At 44.9% G+C, this 15,570-nt stretch overlaps 1 protein-coding gene across 4 annotated transcripts in view; it reads right to left on the reverse strand.

Annotated features, from left to right (window-relative positions):
• wt1b (WT1 transcription factor b) overlaps positions 1-15,570 on the reverse strand; it is a 151,243-nt gene that overhangs the window by 12,189 nt on the left and 123,484 nt on the right. For all 4 annotated transcript variants that reach the window (XM_063061640.1, XM_063061639.1, XM_063061643.1 and 1 more), the window contains exon 6: positions 6,272-6,361. In XM_063061640.1, the coding sequence (XP_062917710.1) occupies positions 6,272-6,361 (90 nt within the window). The remainder of the gene's footprint in view (positions 1-6,271; positions 6,362-15,570) is intronic.

Raw genomic sequence — 15,570 nt, forward strand, 5'->3', positions numbered from 1 at the left:
ACAGTGGGCAGAGCAGATGCAGGGTGACATAACCTTAAGACCCTTCTCCATCTCGCTACTCTGACCATGGCTTCTTACACTGTTCCACAGAAGCCCAATTACCAGAATTGGCCTGAAACATTAACACTGTTCCTCTCTTCACAAACACTCAGTGGCCACTTCATAAAGTACACTTGTACACCTGCTGGTTAATGCAAACATCTAAACAGCCAATCATGTGGCAGCAACTCAATGTATAAAAGCATGCAGACTTGGCCAAGAGGTTCAGCTGTTGTTCAGACCAAACATCAGAGTGGGGAAGAAATGTGATCAAAGTAACTTTGACCATGGGATAATTATTGGTGCCAGACAGGGAGGTTGGAATATCTCAGAAACTGCTAATCTCCTGGGATTTTCATACACGGTCTCTAAAGTTTAAAGAGAATGGTGCTGAAAACAAAGAAAAAACACCAGCGAGTGGCTGTTCTGGGGGTGGAAATGCTTTGTTAATGAGAGAGGTCAGAGGAGAATGACCATACTTGTTCAAGCTGACAGGAAGGCAACAGTAACTCAGATAACCGTATGTTACAACACCGGTGTGCAGAACAGCATCTCTGAATGCATAACACGTCGAAAATTAATTGGATAGGCTACAGCAGCAGAAGACCATGAACATACACTCAGTGATCACTTTATTAGGTACAAGAAGTACACAATAAAATGGCCACTGAGTGTATATTGTCTGATTTGCTGAGATTTTCTGGCATTCTCTTTTCTCATTTCATTTAGAAGTTTGGTTTCCCTGTTATTGACAGCTGGTGAGTAGTACTAAACTGGCAGAAAGGGAGTCACAGTTATTCAGAACAGAAACAGTCATTTCAGCCCAACCCGTTCATGCCAACTATGACATCTATTTATTTAGCGATACAGTACTGTAACAGGCTCTTCTGGCCCAACGAGCCCATGCCGCCATTTATACCCAGGTGACCAATTAACCTATTAACCAATATCTTTGAATTGGTAGAAACCCGGAGCACTCAGAGAAAATCCACATAGTCATGCAGAGAACGTAAAACTCCATACAGTCAGTGGCTAGAATTGAACTCAGATCGCTGGCGCTGTAATAGAATTATGCTAACCGTTACACTAATGTGCCACTCCCGAGTATCTATCCCAGCTAATCAGATTTGTCTGTATTTAACCATATACCACCATACCTCTCCCATTCCCCTGCCTGCCTAAATGTCTTTCAAATGTTGTAATTGTGCCAGCCTGTACAGTGTCCATTGGCATCTCATTCCGTATACCCATCACCCTCTGTGTGAAACACTTGTCTCTCACATTCCTCTTAAATCTTTCCCCTCTTCCCCTTAGATACATGTTCTCCAGCTTTAGACTCCTCTACACAGGAAAAAGACTGAGACCGTCCACCTCATCTACACCCCTCATAATTTTATAAACCTCTACACGAACACTCCTCAGCCTCCTATAGTCCAGGGAAATCAGTTCCAGCCTATCCAGCTTCTCATTTTAACTCAAGCCCTCCAGTCCTGGTAACTTCCTCAAAAATCTTTCCTGCACCCTTCCCAGCTTAATGACATCTGACCAGCACTGTACAGAATACTCTACTCTATGTGGAGACCAGCACTGTGCACGATACAGGTGTGGAGATCAGCACTGTGAACAATACAGGTGTGGAGATCAGCACTGTGCGCAATACTCCAAGTGTGTTCTCACTATCTAATTATACTTGTAATCGTTGTTGCACAAAGTTGCAAACTCAGTCAGCTCCTTCACGGACACTAGCCTCCCCAGCAACTATGAAGGTCTTCAAATGGCGATGCCACGAAAGGAAGGCATCCATCAGTAGGGACTCCCATCATCCAGGACATATCCTCTTCTCATAGCTACCATCGGGGAGGAGTACAAGAGCCTGAAGAAACACACTCAACATTTTAGGAATTACTTTTCCCCCACCACCATCAGATTTATGAACAGATAATGAACCCATCAACACAATCTCACTACTTTTGATCCTTATTTCATATAAATAGATTGATAAATCGGTAGACAGATACTCCCAAGTCTAAATGGGAAACACCTGAGAAGGTCGTGGAGAATGACAGAGCTAAGATCCTTTGGGACTTCCAAATATAGACTGATAAGCAGGATTGGACAACCATCCAGACAAGGAACAGAAGAAAGAAATAGTAATAGACGTGGGAATCTAGAATATGAGAAGCTGGAGAAATGCCAGGGTTTGAAAGAGCAGGTAGAAATGACGTGGAAGGTTAAAGCCAGAGTAATCTCAGTGGTGATAGGAACACTTGGAGCTGTGACACCTGGACTGGGAGAGTGGCTCCAACAAATCCTGGAAACATTTGTGATCTCGGTCCAGAAGGGTGCACAAATAGGAACAGCAAGGATACTGCACCGTTCACTACTACCATCTGCCTGTCTCGACACTTTCAAGAATTATGTTCCTGCTCCCTAGGTCTCTCTGTTCTACAACAGTCTCCAGGGACCTACCATTTACTACGTAATCCCTGCCCCTGCAACACCGCATACTTGTCCAAGTTAAATTAATTCTAACGACGTTCCTACGCTTGCCTCTCCAGTTGATCTACACTGTAAGTGCTGGTTCCTCACAGCTCCTGGGAACGGGTGCTTCCTGTGTGCAGTTCGCATGACTGCTTTCCTCCCACATCCCAAAGGCACTCAGTGTAGCTTAGCGGCAAATCGAATGACAAGAGAGGTGTCCTGAAGAAGGGTGTCAGCCTGAGACGTTGACTCCGTTTCTCTCCACAGATGCTGCCTGACCTGTTGAGTTCCTCCAGCATTTTGTGTGCGCTGCTGTGGATTTCCAGCATCTGCAGAATCTGGTGAACGCAGCAGGCCAGGCAGCACCTCTAGGAAGAGGTACAGTCGACGTTTCGGGCCGAGACCCTTTGACGGCCCGAAACGTCGACTGTACCTCTTCCTAGAGATGCTGCCTGGCCCGCTGCGTTCACCAGCAACTTTGATGTGTGTTGCTTAAATTTCCAGCATCTGCAGAATTCCTCATGTTTACGTATCTGCAGAATCTCTTGTGTTGATGTGTACACGTGAAGTCACAGGGAGAAAGAGGGCAAAGAAAAGGGGGAAATGGGACTAATTGGATCATTTCCTGGGAATCAACACGACGGGCCAAATTTATTTTATTTATGGAGACACAGCGTGGAATAGGTCCTTCTGAAACTTCAAGCAATGCCAGCAAACAATCTCCTGATTTAATCCGAGCCTAGTCACAGGGTAATTTACAATGACTAATTACCCTACCATCCGGTACGTCTTAGGACTTTGGGAGGAAACAGGAGCACCCAGAGGAATCCCCCATGCAGTCATGGAGAGAATGTAGAAATTCCTTACAGACAGCGGCGGGAAATGATCCCAGGCCACTAGTACTGTAAAACATTGTGCAAACCACCATGCTGTTGTACCATCCCAACGCCTCCTGTTTTGTTGTTCTCACATATCGTGTATAATGGCAACATCACACCGCTTTGAGGTTCAGCTCCACTGAAGCCACAAAATAATTTCTAAGGAAGGCCATTCAGCCCATCATGTGTACAAGCCCATAGATACACCTGGAGAAAATCTGTTCAAGAGGGATCTGTTCTACATGAGAACAACTTCCGTTGTGCCGCAGAGAACACGCGGCAGGTGCGAGAGGAGAGGCTGAACAATCAAAAGACCCAACCACTGACCACAGACACCACTTAACCTTGCCCACACTGAACCAGAATAGGTGGATCCCGATCCGCCTCTGCAGCCACCTGAGGACTCACCTGTAGACAATCACTTTGGAAACCATCGTACTCGACTTGAGTGATTGCACTAGTACTATAATGTGTCTGCTGAAGTTTAATTTAAATGGAGAGATTTTAACCCACAACTCAGTAACTTAATCACCGCACTGCAAAATTGGCTTTCACCACCACATTACGCAATGCAGAGCACAGCACAGTTCTATCATTAAACAGCAAATGTATCTCCACAAACCTGGTGTAACTTTTAATGCAAACCTCTTCTTCTAGTTATTTACCCTTGTGTTTCTTTCCAAGTCTCCTTCCTTTCCTCTCCTCGCTCCAGATCATGTTTCTCTCAACATTAATTCTCTTGCCAATGATGCCTCTGGTAAATTTTTATTTCAGATTTGCAGCATCTGTAACACACTCAGTGACCATTTTATTAAGTTTCTCCTGTATCTTATAAAATGGCTTTTGAGTGTCTGCTCGTGGGCTTCTGCTGTGGCCCACCCAACGCTCAACGTGTTGTGTGTTCAGAGATGGCCTTCTGCACTTCGTTGTTGTAACACATGGCTATCTGAGTTACTATCGCCTTCCAGCTTGAACCAATCTGGCCATTCTCCTCTGACCTTTCTCATTAACAAGGCTTTTCACCCACAGAACTGCTGCTCACTGGATTTTTTTCACACCATTCTCTGTAAATTCTCAACACTGTTTGGCATGAAAATCCAAGCAGATCAGATGTTTCTGACATACTCAAACCACCCAGTCTGGCACCAACTATCATTCCACTGTCAAAGTCACTTAGATCTCATATCCTCCCCAATCTGATGTTTGGTCTGAACAACAACTGAACCTTTTGACCATGCCTGCGTGCTTTTATGCACTGAGTTACTGCCACATGATTGGCCGATTAGAGATTTGCGTTAACGAGCAGGTGTACAGGCAAACCTAATAAAATGGCCATTGAGAATATATAGCTTCTGCAAGTACCCTTATGGGTCTGTGTGACATGAACTGGTTTCAATGGTCTGATAGCCTAAAGAGGCATCTTGCAGAGTGAAAAACTGTCTCCTGAAGGAACTCTGTGGGTCAAGGAGCATCTGTGAAAGGGTGAAGGAATTGTAGATGTTTCAGGTGTAAAGTCCTGGTACAGGCAAAACGTCAATAGTTCCTTGCCCACTAAGTCCAGAACACTGTCTGTCCCCCCAGATTTCTCCATCTGCAGCCTCAGTTTTCCAGAATATTTTGTTTCCTCATTAACATCATTTCCAAAGTATGTGTTCTTCCCTCTCCTAATACTGTGGCAATTTCCTCTCTCCCTGTCATCTCCTCTGCATGTCAATGTAAGGGAGAACGAGTCATTACCCCGTACAACATCAAAAGAGGCTAGTCTGTGCCAGCCCTCAGAGTGACCCCATCAATCACATCCACCTGCTGATTTCTCTGAACCTTGTCCTCTCTCACGTGCATGTTTCCGCTTCCCGATTCTCCAGACACGCATCTACACATGTTCGCCTGTCGACATGTCTTTGGCAAGTGTGATGAAACGCAGAGGAAAGCCAAGAAATAAACACAAGAGTTTCTGTCAAATGCTGGAAATCCAGAGTAACACACGCAAAATGCTGGAGGAGCTCAGCAGGTCAGGCAGCGTCTATGGAGAGGAGTAAAGAGGTGATGTTTTGGGCCAAGACCATTTATTATGACCAAGTCGTCATAGGGAGAACATACAAGTCATTGCCTTCTTCTGAGCAGCATCTTTTCAAGACGGGTGACCCCAGCCATTATCAATACTCTTCAGAGAATGTCTGCCTGGCGTCAGTGGTCGCATAACCAGGACTTGTGATATGCTCATACGACCATCCACCACCTGCTCCCATGGCTTCACGTTGACCCTGATTGGGGGTGAAGCAGGTGCTACACCTTGCCCAAGGGTGACCTGCAGGCTAGTAGAGGGAAGGAGTGCCTTACACCTCCTTTGGCAGAGACATATCTCCATCCCTCCATCCTGGTAGCGCTTAGTTCAGTGTACGTAAAGACTTCAGTGCCAAGTAAATGTGAAAACTTTAGGAAGGGTACAGAGGAGGTTTACCAGGATGCTGCCTGGATTAAAGAGCATGTCTTATGAGAATGGGTTGAGTGATCTAGGGCTTTTCTCTGTGGATGAGAGGTGACTTGATAGGATGTATAATTTGATAAGAAGTGTAGACACACTTTTTCCCAGGGTGGAAATGGCTGATAATGCTGATTAGAAGAAAGTACAGGGAAGATATCAGAGGTAGTTTTTTTTACACAGAGGGAGGTGCATGGAGTGTTCTGCCAGAGGTGGTAGGGAGGCAGATACGATGGGAAAATTTAAAAGGCTCTTAGGTGGGCAAATGAATGAAAGAAAAATGAAGGAGGGAATGGTTTGATTGATCTCGGAGTGGGTTAAAAGTTCAGCACAACATTGTGGGCTGAAGGGCCTGTACGGTGCTGTACTGTTCCATATTCTATGTTCTTACCAGTGTGTCTTCGCTGGTGTCGCTTCAGCTGATCTGAACGGGAGAATCTTCGTCCACAGTCCTTGAAATCACACTGGTAAGGTTTCTCACCTAATCAGAGATAAACAAAGAGTGGTTACACTTCGTGTTGTTATCTGAGTGATGTGTTTAAACATGACTGATGATCACAGTGAATGGTGGTGCTGGCTCGAAGGGCTGAATGGCCTACTCCTGCACCTATTGCCTATTGTCTAGTGACTGAATGGTGAACTCTGTTTCTCTCCACAAAGCTGCCTCACTTACTAAGTGTTTTTCATAATTGTATTTCAGGTCATACTGCATGTCAGTGATAATAAAGCTGACTCTGATTTGAATTTCCAGCTCCTGTTACAATTTGTATTCGGGCTACTTAAAGTTTCTTCACTTCAAAGCTTATGATTGTAACGATAATTTAGTCAATTAGCAGAGTAAGTGTTAGAGAGAAAAGGCATTAAAAATTGGCATGACAAAGATTTAAAGGCACACAAGAGAGAGAAAAACTGTAGAGTTTTAAACAAATCAGTGAAATAGAGTTGTACAGAGGAGAAACAGGCCCTTCGGCCCATCTTGTCCATGCCGACTGTGACTCTAATCCCATTTGTCTGCATTTGTCCTCTATCCCTCTAGTCCTTTCCCATCCAAGTGCCTGTCCAAATGATTTTTACACATTGTAGACACTTCCTCTGGCAGCTCCTTTCATATACACACCACCCTCTGTGTGAAAAGCCTGCCCCTCAGATCTCCTCAAAACTCCTCTTCCTCACACTAAAACTATTCCCTCCAGTTGCAGACTCCCCAAAGCAAGGAAAATTATCTACCCTATGCATGCTCCTCATAATTTTACAAACCTATATCAGGTCACCCTTCGGGTTGGTTACTTAAAGTTGTTATACCTGGGGGATGAGGTGGGGATATTTCCCACTACCTATTAAATGCTCACAATGGTGTGCGTCTCAAATAGCTTCTGACAACTAAGTCAAGCTCCTGGCCTTCAGGTGTGACATAGCCACTAAACTCAGTGGATCCATTACTTCTGACAGGGGAAGGGCAAAGGCAGGTTACAGGCACCTTAAAACCAGTCACCTCAGATGGGGATTGTCAGCCAAGGTTGGCAGCTCAGCTAGGAGAAAGGAAACTCTGATCTCAAACCTCTGGTGCCTTGCAGATATACCCACTCATGGGAAGGAGTTGGGAGTGAACTCTGAGGCAAAACCTGGAGCAGGAGTCCCTAAGGCAGTGCCATGTAGAGTTCAATGCTGACTGGTAACTTCAGCGACACCTCTGGTGCCAAACTGTATTGGTCTCTGCCATTCCTCTGGATTCATCAGCGACGTGGAGAGGGGGAGCCTGCTGCACAGAAAACAGCTTGCTCTCCATATCGTACTGCCCTGGCTTGTATATCATGTAGACAACAAGGACACAACATCCATGGTTGACTCTGACCAACGAAGATCCTCAATAAGGTCACCCATCAACCTCCTGTGTTCCAGTGAGAATCAACCCAAATTATCCAATCTCTCTTTATAACTGCAGCTCTCTATTCCAGTCAATATCGTACCGAATCTCTTCTGCACTATTTCCAATGTCACCACATCCTTCCTGTAGTGTGCTGACCAGAACAGTATACAATACTCCAAATGCAGGCTGAAGAATACTTTGTACAGCTGCAACAAAATATCACAACTCCCAAAATGCCTCAGCCTATTTAGGGCAAACCACCTCACTATCCTATCGCCTGCGTCACCACTTTCAGGGAGCTATCAACATGTGCGCCAAGGTCCCCCTGGACATGAACTCTCCTGAGGTTCTGGCTATTGACTGCACAGTATTTAATATACCCAAATGCACTATGTCAATGTGCCACAGCAGAATGGGGGGGGGAGGGGGGTGAGTGGAGAGGTAGAGATGGTGGGGTTTGGGGGTGAGAGAAAGAAAGTTGAGAGAGAGAGAGAGTTGAGAGCTGATTGACAGAAAGAGTTAGAGAGAGAGACAGAGTAGAGAGAGTCAAGTGAGAGAGAGAGAGAGTTAAGTGAGAGAAAGATATGGGGGGAGAGGTTAAGCGAGAGTCAAGTGAGAGAGAGAGCTGAGAGAAAGTGAGTTGAGAGAGAGAGAGAGATGGTAGAGAGCTGGGACAGAGTTGTTGAGAGAAAGAGTTGAGTTGAGAGAGAGAGAGCTCAAAACACAGCCTTATGATTGGCTGCCAAGTGTTTCAATATTTACACTCTCTCTGTAGTTAGAAATTTTGCCTTCCTGTGATTAAAACCAATAACTAAGATAAATTATTTCAAGGTTATCTGATTAATTAAATAGACAATTAGTGACTAATTGAACACTATGTAAATATAAAATGAGATGAGGAGTATAACAGGCAGGTATACTGAGAGATAAGACCAGAAGACCATGAGATATAGGAGCAGAGTTAACCCATTTGGCCCATCTCTCTGCTCCGCCATTTCAACATGGCTGATCCAATTTTCCTCTCAGCCCCAATCTCCTGCCTTCTCACTGCATCCCTTCATGCCTGATCAGTCAAAAATCTATCAAACTCGTCTTAAATATACATAAAGACTTGATCTCCACAGATGCCTGTGGCAAAGAATTCCACAGATTCACCACCCTCTGGCTAAAGAAATTCCTCTTCATCTCCATTCTAAAAGGACACCCCTCTATTCTGAGGCTGTGTCCTGTGGTCTTAGACTCTCCCACCTTAGGAAACATCCTCTCCACATCCACTCTATCAAGGCCTTTCACCATTCGATAGGTTTCAATGAAGTCAACCCTCATTCTTCTGAATTCTAGTGAATACAGGCCCACAGCCATCAGACACTCTTCAGCTGACAAGCCATTCAATCCTGGAATCATTTTTGTGAACTTCCTTTGAACCCTCTCCAGTTTCAGCACATCCTTTCTAAGATAAGGGACCAAAACTGCTCACAATACTCCAAGTGAAGCCTCATCAGTGCTTTACAAAGTTTCAACATTACATCCTTGCTTTTATATTCTAGTCCTCTTGAAATGAGAACATTGCATTTGCCTTCCTCACCACAGACTCAACCTGTAAATTAACCTTTAGGGAATCCTGCACAAGGACTCCCAAGTCCTTTTGCATCTCAGTTTTTTTTGTATTTTCTCTCCATTTAGAAAATAGTGAACCATTTCACTTCTTCTACCAAAGTGCATGACCATATACTTCCTGACACCATATTTCATCTGCCATTTCTTTGCTCATTCTCCTAATCTGTCTAAATCCTTCTGTAGCCTCTCTACTTCCTCAAAACTACCTGCCCCTCCAGCTATCTTCATATCATCTGCAAACTTTGCAACAAAGTCATCAATTCCATCATCCAAACCATTGACATATAACGTAAAAAGAATTGGTCCCAACACAGACCCCTGTGGAACACCACTAGTCAACCACAGCCAGTCAGAAAAGACTCCCTTTATTCCCATTCTTTGCTTCTTCCCAGTCAGCCACTGCTTTATCCTTGCTAGAATTTTTCCTGTAATACCATCGGCTCACAGCTTGTTAAGCAGCCTCATGTGTGACACATCATTAAAGGCCTTCTGAAAATCCAAGTACATAGCATCAACCGATTCTCCTTTGTCCATCCTGCTTGTTAATTCTTCAAAGAATTCCAACAGATTTGTCAGACCGGATTTTCCCTTAAGGAAACCATGCTGACTACACCCTATTTTATCGTGTGCCTCCAAGTACCCTGGGACCTCATCTTTAATAATTGACTGCAACATCTTCCCTCCACTGAAGTCAGATTAACTGGTCTATAGCTCCCTTTCTTCTGCTTCTCTACCTTCTTGAAGAGTGGAGTGACGTTTGCAATTTTCCAGTCTTCCAGAACCATTCTAGATTCTAGTGACTCTTGAAAGATTATTATTAATGCCTCCATAATCTCTTCAGCCACGTCTTCCAGAACTCTGGAGTGTACACCGTCTGGTCTAGATGTTATCTACCTTGCAGTTTCCCAAGAACCTTCTGTCTAGTTGTAGTAACTTCACACATTTCATGCCCCCCTGACACCTGGAACTTCCAATATACTGCTAGTGTCTTCCACAGTGAAGACTGATGCAAAATACTTGTTCAGGTTGTCCACTATTTTGTTGTCCCTCTTCAGCATCATTTTCCAGCGGTCCAATATCCACTCTCGCTTCTCTTATACACTTAATGTATCTGAAGAAACTTTTGGTATCTATCCTCTTTAATATTATTGGCTAGCTTACTTTCATATTCCATCTTTATCTTCTTAATGACTTTTTTAGTTGCCTTTTGTTAATCTTTAAAAGCTTCCCACTAATTTTTGCTCTATTATATGCCCTCTCTTTGGCTTTTTTGTTGGCTTTGACTTCTCTTGTTTGCCATGGTTGTGTCATCATGATGGAGATGGAGAGGGAGTCGAGGATTATGGAGCAGAAACCAAGAGTTCTACTGTGCCTTAAGAACACAGAGAACAAGGCAGATGAGCAATGCGTTTCTCCTTCTGAGTTAGTGTGGAATTATGGTAATGATTTAATAAAGGGATAACATCTCCGTCACACTGTCAGTCAACACAGGTGCATCTCAAAGATGCATGCTTAGCCCACTGATCTACTTTCTCTACGCTCATGACTGTGTGGTTAGGCACAGCTCAAATGCCATTTATAAATCTGCCAATGAATAAATTTGCAGAATCTCAGATATTGAAATGAGGCATAAAGGAGTGAGATAGATCAGCAGATTAAGTGATGTTGCAACATCCTTGCACTCAACGTCAGCAAGACCTAGGAATTATTTGTGGACTTCAGGAAGGGCAAGTCCTCATTGAGGGGTCAGTGGTGGAAAAGGAGGGCACCTTCAAGTTACTGAGCATCATCATCTTGGAGGATGATGTATCCTGGGCCCTAAGTATTAATACACAAAGAGGGCACACTGCATATTGGAGTTTGAGGAGATTTTTAAAGTCACTAAAGACTCAAGCAAATTGCTATAGATAGACGGTGGAGAGCATTCTGAGTGGTTGTATCAGAAGTATGACTGGTATGGAGGCTGTAATGTGTAGGATTGTTAGTGGATTCAGAGAGTTGCAGACTGACAACCCTCCCCACTAACGATGACATCTGCAAAAGGTGATGCATCAAGAAGGCAGCCTCCATCATTAAGGACGCTCTCCATCCAGACATGTCCTCTTCGCGATACTACCATAAAGGAGGAGGTACAGGAGCCTGACGATAAACATTCAATGGTTCAAGAACAGTGTCTTCCCCCTCTACCATCAGATTTCTAAATGGTCCATGAACCATTAATATTACCTCAGCATGATTCTTTTGCACTTTATATTTACTGTGGACTTATTTTTGCAACTTATAGCAGTTTTTATGTCTTGTACAGTACGGTAGAATAGAACTGAACACTACAGTGTAACACAGGCCCTTCGGCCCATAGCATTATGTCAACCTTATTCGAGATTCAAGATTGTTTTATGTCATTTTCAGTACACAAGTGTAAAGGAGAATGAAATAATTGCACCTTGAATCTAGTACAACACAAAAAACACAATAAGATAAAGAACAAAATAGTAATAAAAACACAATAAATGTAAATCCATGATAGCTTATATACAATGATTAATTGTAGGTCCATAAAATGGTGCTAAGGCACAGGTGTGTCTGTAGATAACTAACAGGAAATGATAAAGTAGTGATGGTTGGTGTGGACGGGTGGGTTTGTGGGTGAGTGTGTTGCTCAGCCTTACTGCTTAGGGAAAGGAAATGTTTTTTTAGTCTGGTGGTCCTGGCGTAGATGCTACATATCCTCTTTCCAGATGAGAGTGGGACAAACAGTCCATGAGTGGGGAAGGGTGGATCCTTCATAATGTTACTGGCCCTTTTCCAGCACCTTTCTGTATATATGTCCTTTACGACGGGTGGCTGGTACCAGTGATGTGTTGGGAAGTTTTGACTACCTGTTGCAGAGTCTTAAAAACTTCTGCAGTTCAGTTTCTGTATCATGCAGTAACGTAGCTTGTTCCGATGCTCTCTACTGCACACCTGTAGTATGGTATGAGTTTAGACTACTCTAAAATCAATTTAACCCTTCACTCCAACATAGCCCTCCATTTTTCTATCATTTAGGTACTGCTTGAGTGGCAGGATGGAGGTACATCTCTACCAAAGGAGGTGTAAGGCACTTCCTCCTTCCACTACCCTGCTGGTTGTCCTTGGGCAAGGTGTAGCACCTGCGAGGTCACCCACTCAGGTTCACATGAAGCCATGTGAGCAGGTGGTGGATGGTCGTACGAGCAGCTGGTGCACATCACAAGTCCTAGTTATGCGACCACTGACGCCAAGCAGACAATCTCTGAAGAGTACTGATAATGGCTGGGGTCACCATCTTGTAAGGGCACTGCCCAGAAGAAGGCAATGGCAAACCGCTTCTTGTAGAAAATTTTGCCAAGAACAATCCTGGTCGTGGAGAGACCACGACCGCCTACGTCATATGATATGACACATCATGAATGAACGAGCAATGTATTGCTACATCAAGGCAACAAATTTCATAACATACGTCAGCGATAATAAATCTGATTCTGATTGAAGTTCAAGTTCATTGTCATCTATCTGTACACATATACAACCAAATGAAACAACGTTCTGACGTCCTTTTGTAGTTGGTGGATGGACATTTGAAGCCTGGAGTTAATGCAGCCTGTGGAAGGTTCAGGACATGGTCTGGGGGGCGGAGAGGGGACAACGACTGTGTAAAATGTCTCCAGCTTAACTTCAAGCCCAGAGTTTCCAAGCTAAGAGGGCAGCTGGAGTCACCTTACAACATCTGGATGGCTGAGGGGTCCCAAGAGGTGGCCACCACATTGACACAGAATAAACAGATGGCATTCCAGAAAAATCAGCAGAATTAGAGTTGGCTTTTTATTGCCACACGCACCCAGACACATACGTACATAGGGGTGTATGGGGTGTCCAGGGGAGGGGAAGCGCCTCTGGAGAAGGGGCTTGTCGTGTCCATTTCAGGGCAGCTCACTCACCGTTGGTCCCTACCGGACACTCAGCCCTCACTTGCCGCTCCAAGTAGCTGTTTGCTTGAGACTACGGCCGCAGCCTGGTACACCGCTTTGACAGGCAGGCTAAACCAGGCGGGGATAGCCGGCGGCCTCATACCCCGGTGAGATAGGGATATGTCTGTCCGAGCCAGGGAAGTCAGCTCTGGAGGACTGGGCGGATGAGATCTACAGTGAGATCCAACAGCCAGGAAGGCACTTCTGCAACACTCTGTTGAGAGCGAAGGACATGACAAGGCACAGAAGACGTCATGGTCATCCACCACAACCAAAAAATTCCCCAGTTTGTGATGCTTGCTTGTACCACTGGACCCGGACTCCGAGGTCAAGAGAACGGAACTGCGCCAGGGCAACAGCTTAAAAACTTTGAAAACTTTCCCGCACGGGTCTCCTGTCATCATCAGACACAATGGACGACCATTAAAAAAACCACAGATACAGTGAATAGCTTTTGGTTGCATGCCATGCAGTCAGGTCTTTCCATCGAGGACGTAAAATGGAAAATATGAACATAGTGTCATAGACACCATATTCTGCCAGCTTGTTCACTTTTCCACTACTCCTTTCTGCCCACTTCTTTTCCGGTCTTGATGAAGGGTCCTTGCCCAAAATGTCAACTGTTTATTCCCCTCCATTGATGCTGAGTTCTTCCGGCATCTTAATTTAGCACAGAGTGGGCTCTTCCAGCCCTTCGAGTTGCACTGGGCCACAACCCCCAAATTAACCCTCGCCTAATCACAGGACAATTTACAATGACCATTTAACCTACTAACCGGTACGTCTTTGGACTGTGGAAGGAAACCGGAGCACCCGGAGGAAACCCACGTGGTCACGGGAAGGTCGTACAGACTCCTAACAGGCAGCGGTGAGAATTAAATGCGGGTCGCTGGTACCGTAAAACATTGTGCTAACTATTATGCTACCGTACAACACACAGATTTTGTGTGTGCTCCACAGAATATGTTGTTATGAACAATGCAAGTCAATAAGTGAACTTCGTGCGCTACAACAAGGTAGATTGGGAGATTAAGAGTTCATCTTTTTAGCGTACAAGAGGTCCGTCTAAGAATCTGATAACAAGGGGGTAGAGGCTCTCCTTGAGCCTGGTTGGATGTGCTCTCGGGCTTTGTGTCCTCTGCCAATGGGAGGAGGAAGAAGAGAGAATGACCGGGGAGGGTGGGGTCTTTGATTATGTTGGCCGCTTTCCCGAGGCAGGGTGAAGCATAGACGGAGTCAGCGAAGGAGAGGATGTTTGCGAGTAATTTCAGGAGTTTTCAGAGGATATGCGGCTCCCGAGTTGATTCCGCACACTGAAACCTGTTGAAGGAGCTTAGTTCAAGAGTCTACACAAATAGGATGAGCAAGCGTTGTAGGATATTCCACAGTTTGGGAGCATACAAGTAACTCTGTAAGCTCCAGTGCCTCTCTGGTGCTGGAGTGAAGGTTGTCATACAGAGGGTGTGGAACATTCTGGAATGGGAAGAGACTGACTCTGTAGCTGTTACACTTTATTTTGCACTCTGTTCTTGTTTAACTTCAGTCACTGTTGTAATGTATTGATCAATGTGGACAGTATGCAAGAAAAGTTTTTCCATTTCCCCATTCCGGATCTCCTCTCACCTCTTCTCTTTTCCTCACCTGCCCATCACCTCCCTCTGATTCCCTTCCTCCTCTCTTCGACAGTCCACTGTCCTCTCCTAAGAGACTCTTTCTTCTTCAGCCCTTGACCTTTTCCACCTATTATCTCCCAGCTTCTCACTTCATCCCCCTCACCTGGCTTCACCATCACCAGCTTGTACAGCTTCTCTGCGCCCCCCCCCCCACCTTCTTATTCCGGCTTCTGCCCTCTTCCTTTCCAGTCCTGATGAAGGTTCTTGGCCCAAAACATCGACTGTTTATCTCCTTCCATAGATGCTGCCTGACCTGCTGAGAGTTACTCAAGTTTTCCACTGTACGTCAGTAGAGGTGACAATAATAAATCATGTTACCAATTTCCTATGTGAGCACTGAGCGACACGGACAGGGATGCCAGGTGAGAAGAGCAAAGCAAATGGTTTTAAAGGAGGAGGAAGGTTGTGGTGAGGAGAGGAAATTAAGGGAGGACGTTCCTGGATTGTGTCTGGCAACTGATGGCACGGACGGTGAACTGGATGATGAATGAACAATGAACAAGTGGCCAGGATATTGTGAATGCAGTTTTCACTTGGCTTTGGA

This window comes from Mobula hypostoma, chromosome 11 (genome assembly GCF_963921235.1).
Source record: "Mobula hypostoma chromosome 11, sMobHyp1.1, whole genome shotgun sequence".
Lineage (NCBI taxonomy): Eukaryota > Metazoa > Chordata > Chondrichthyes > Myliobatiformes > Myliobatidae > Mobula > Mobula hypostoma.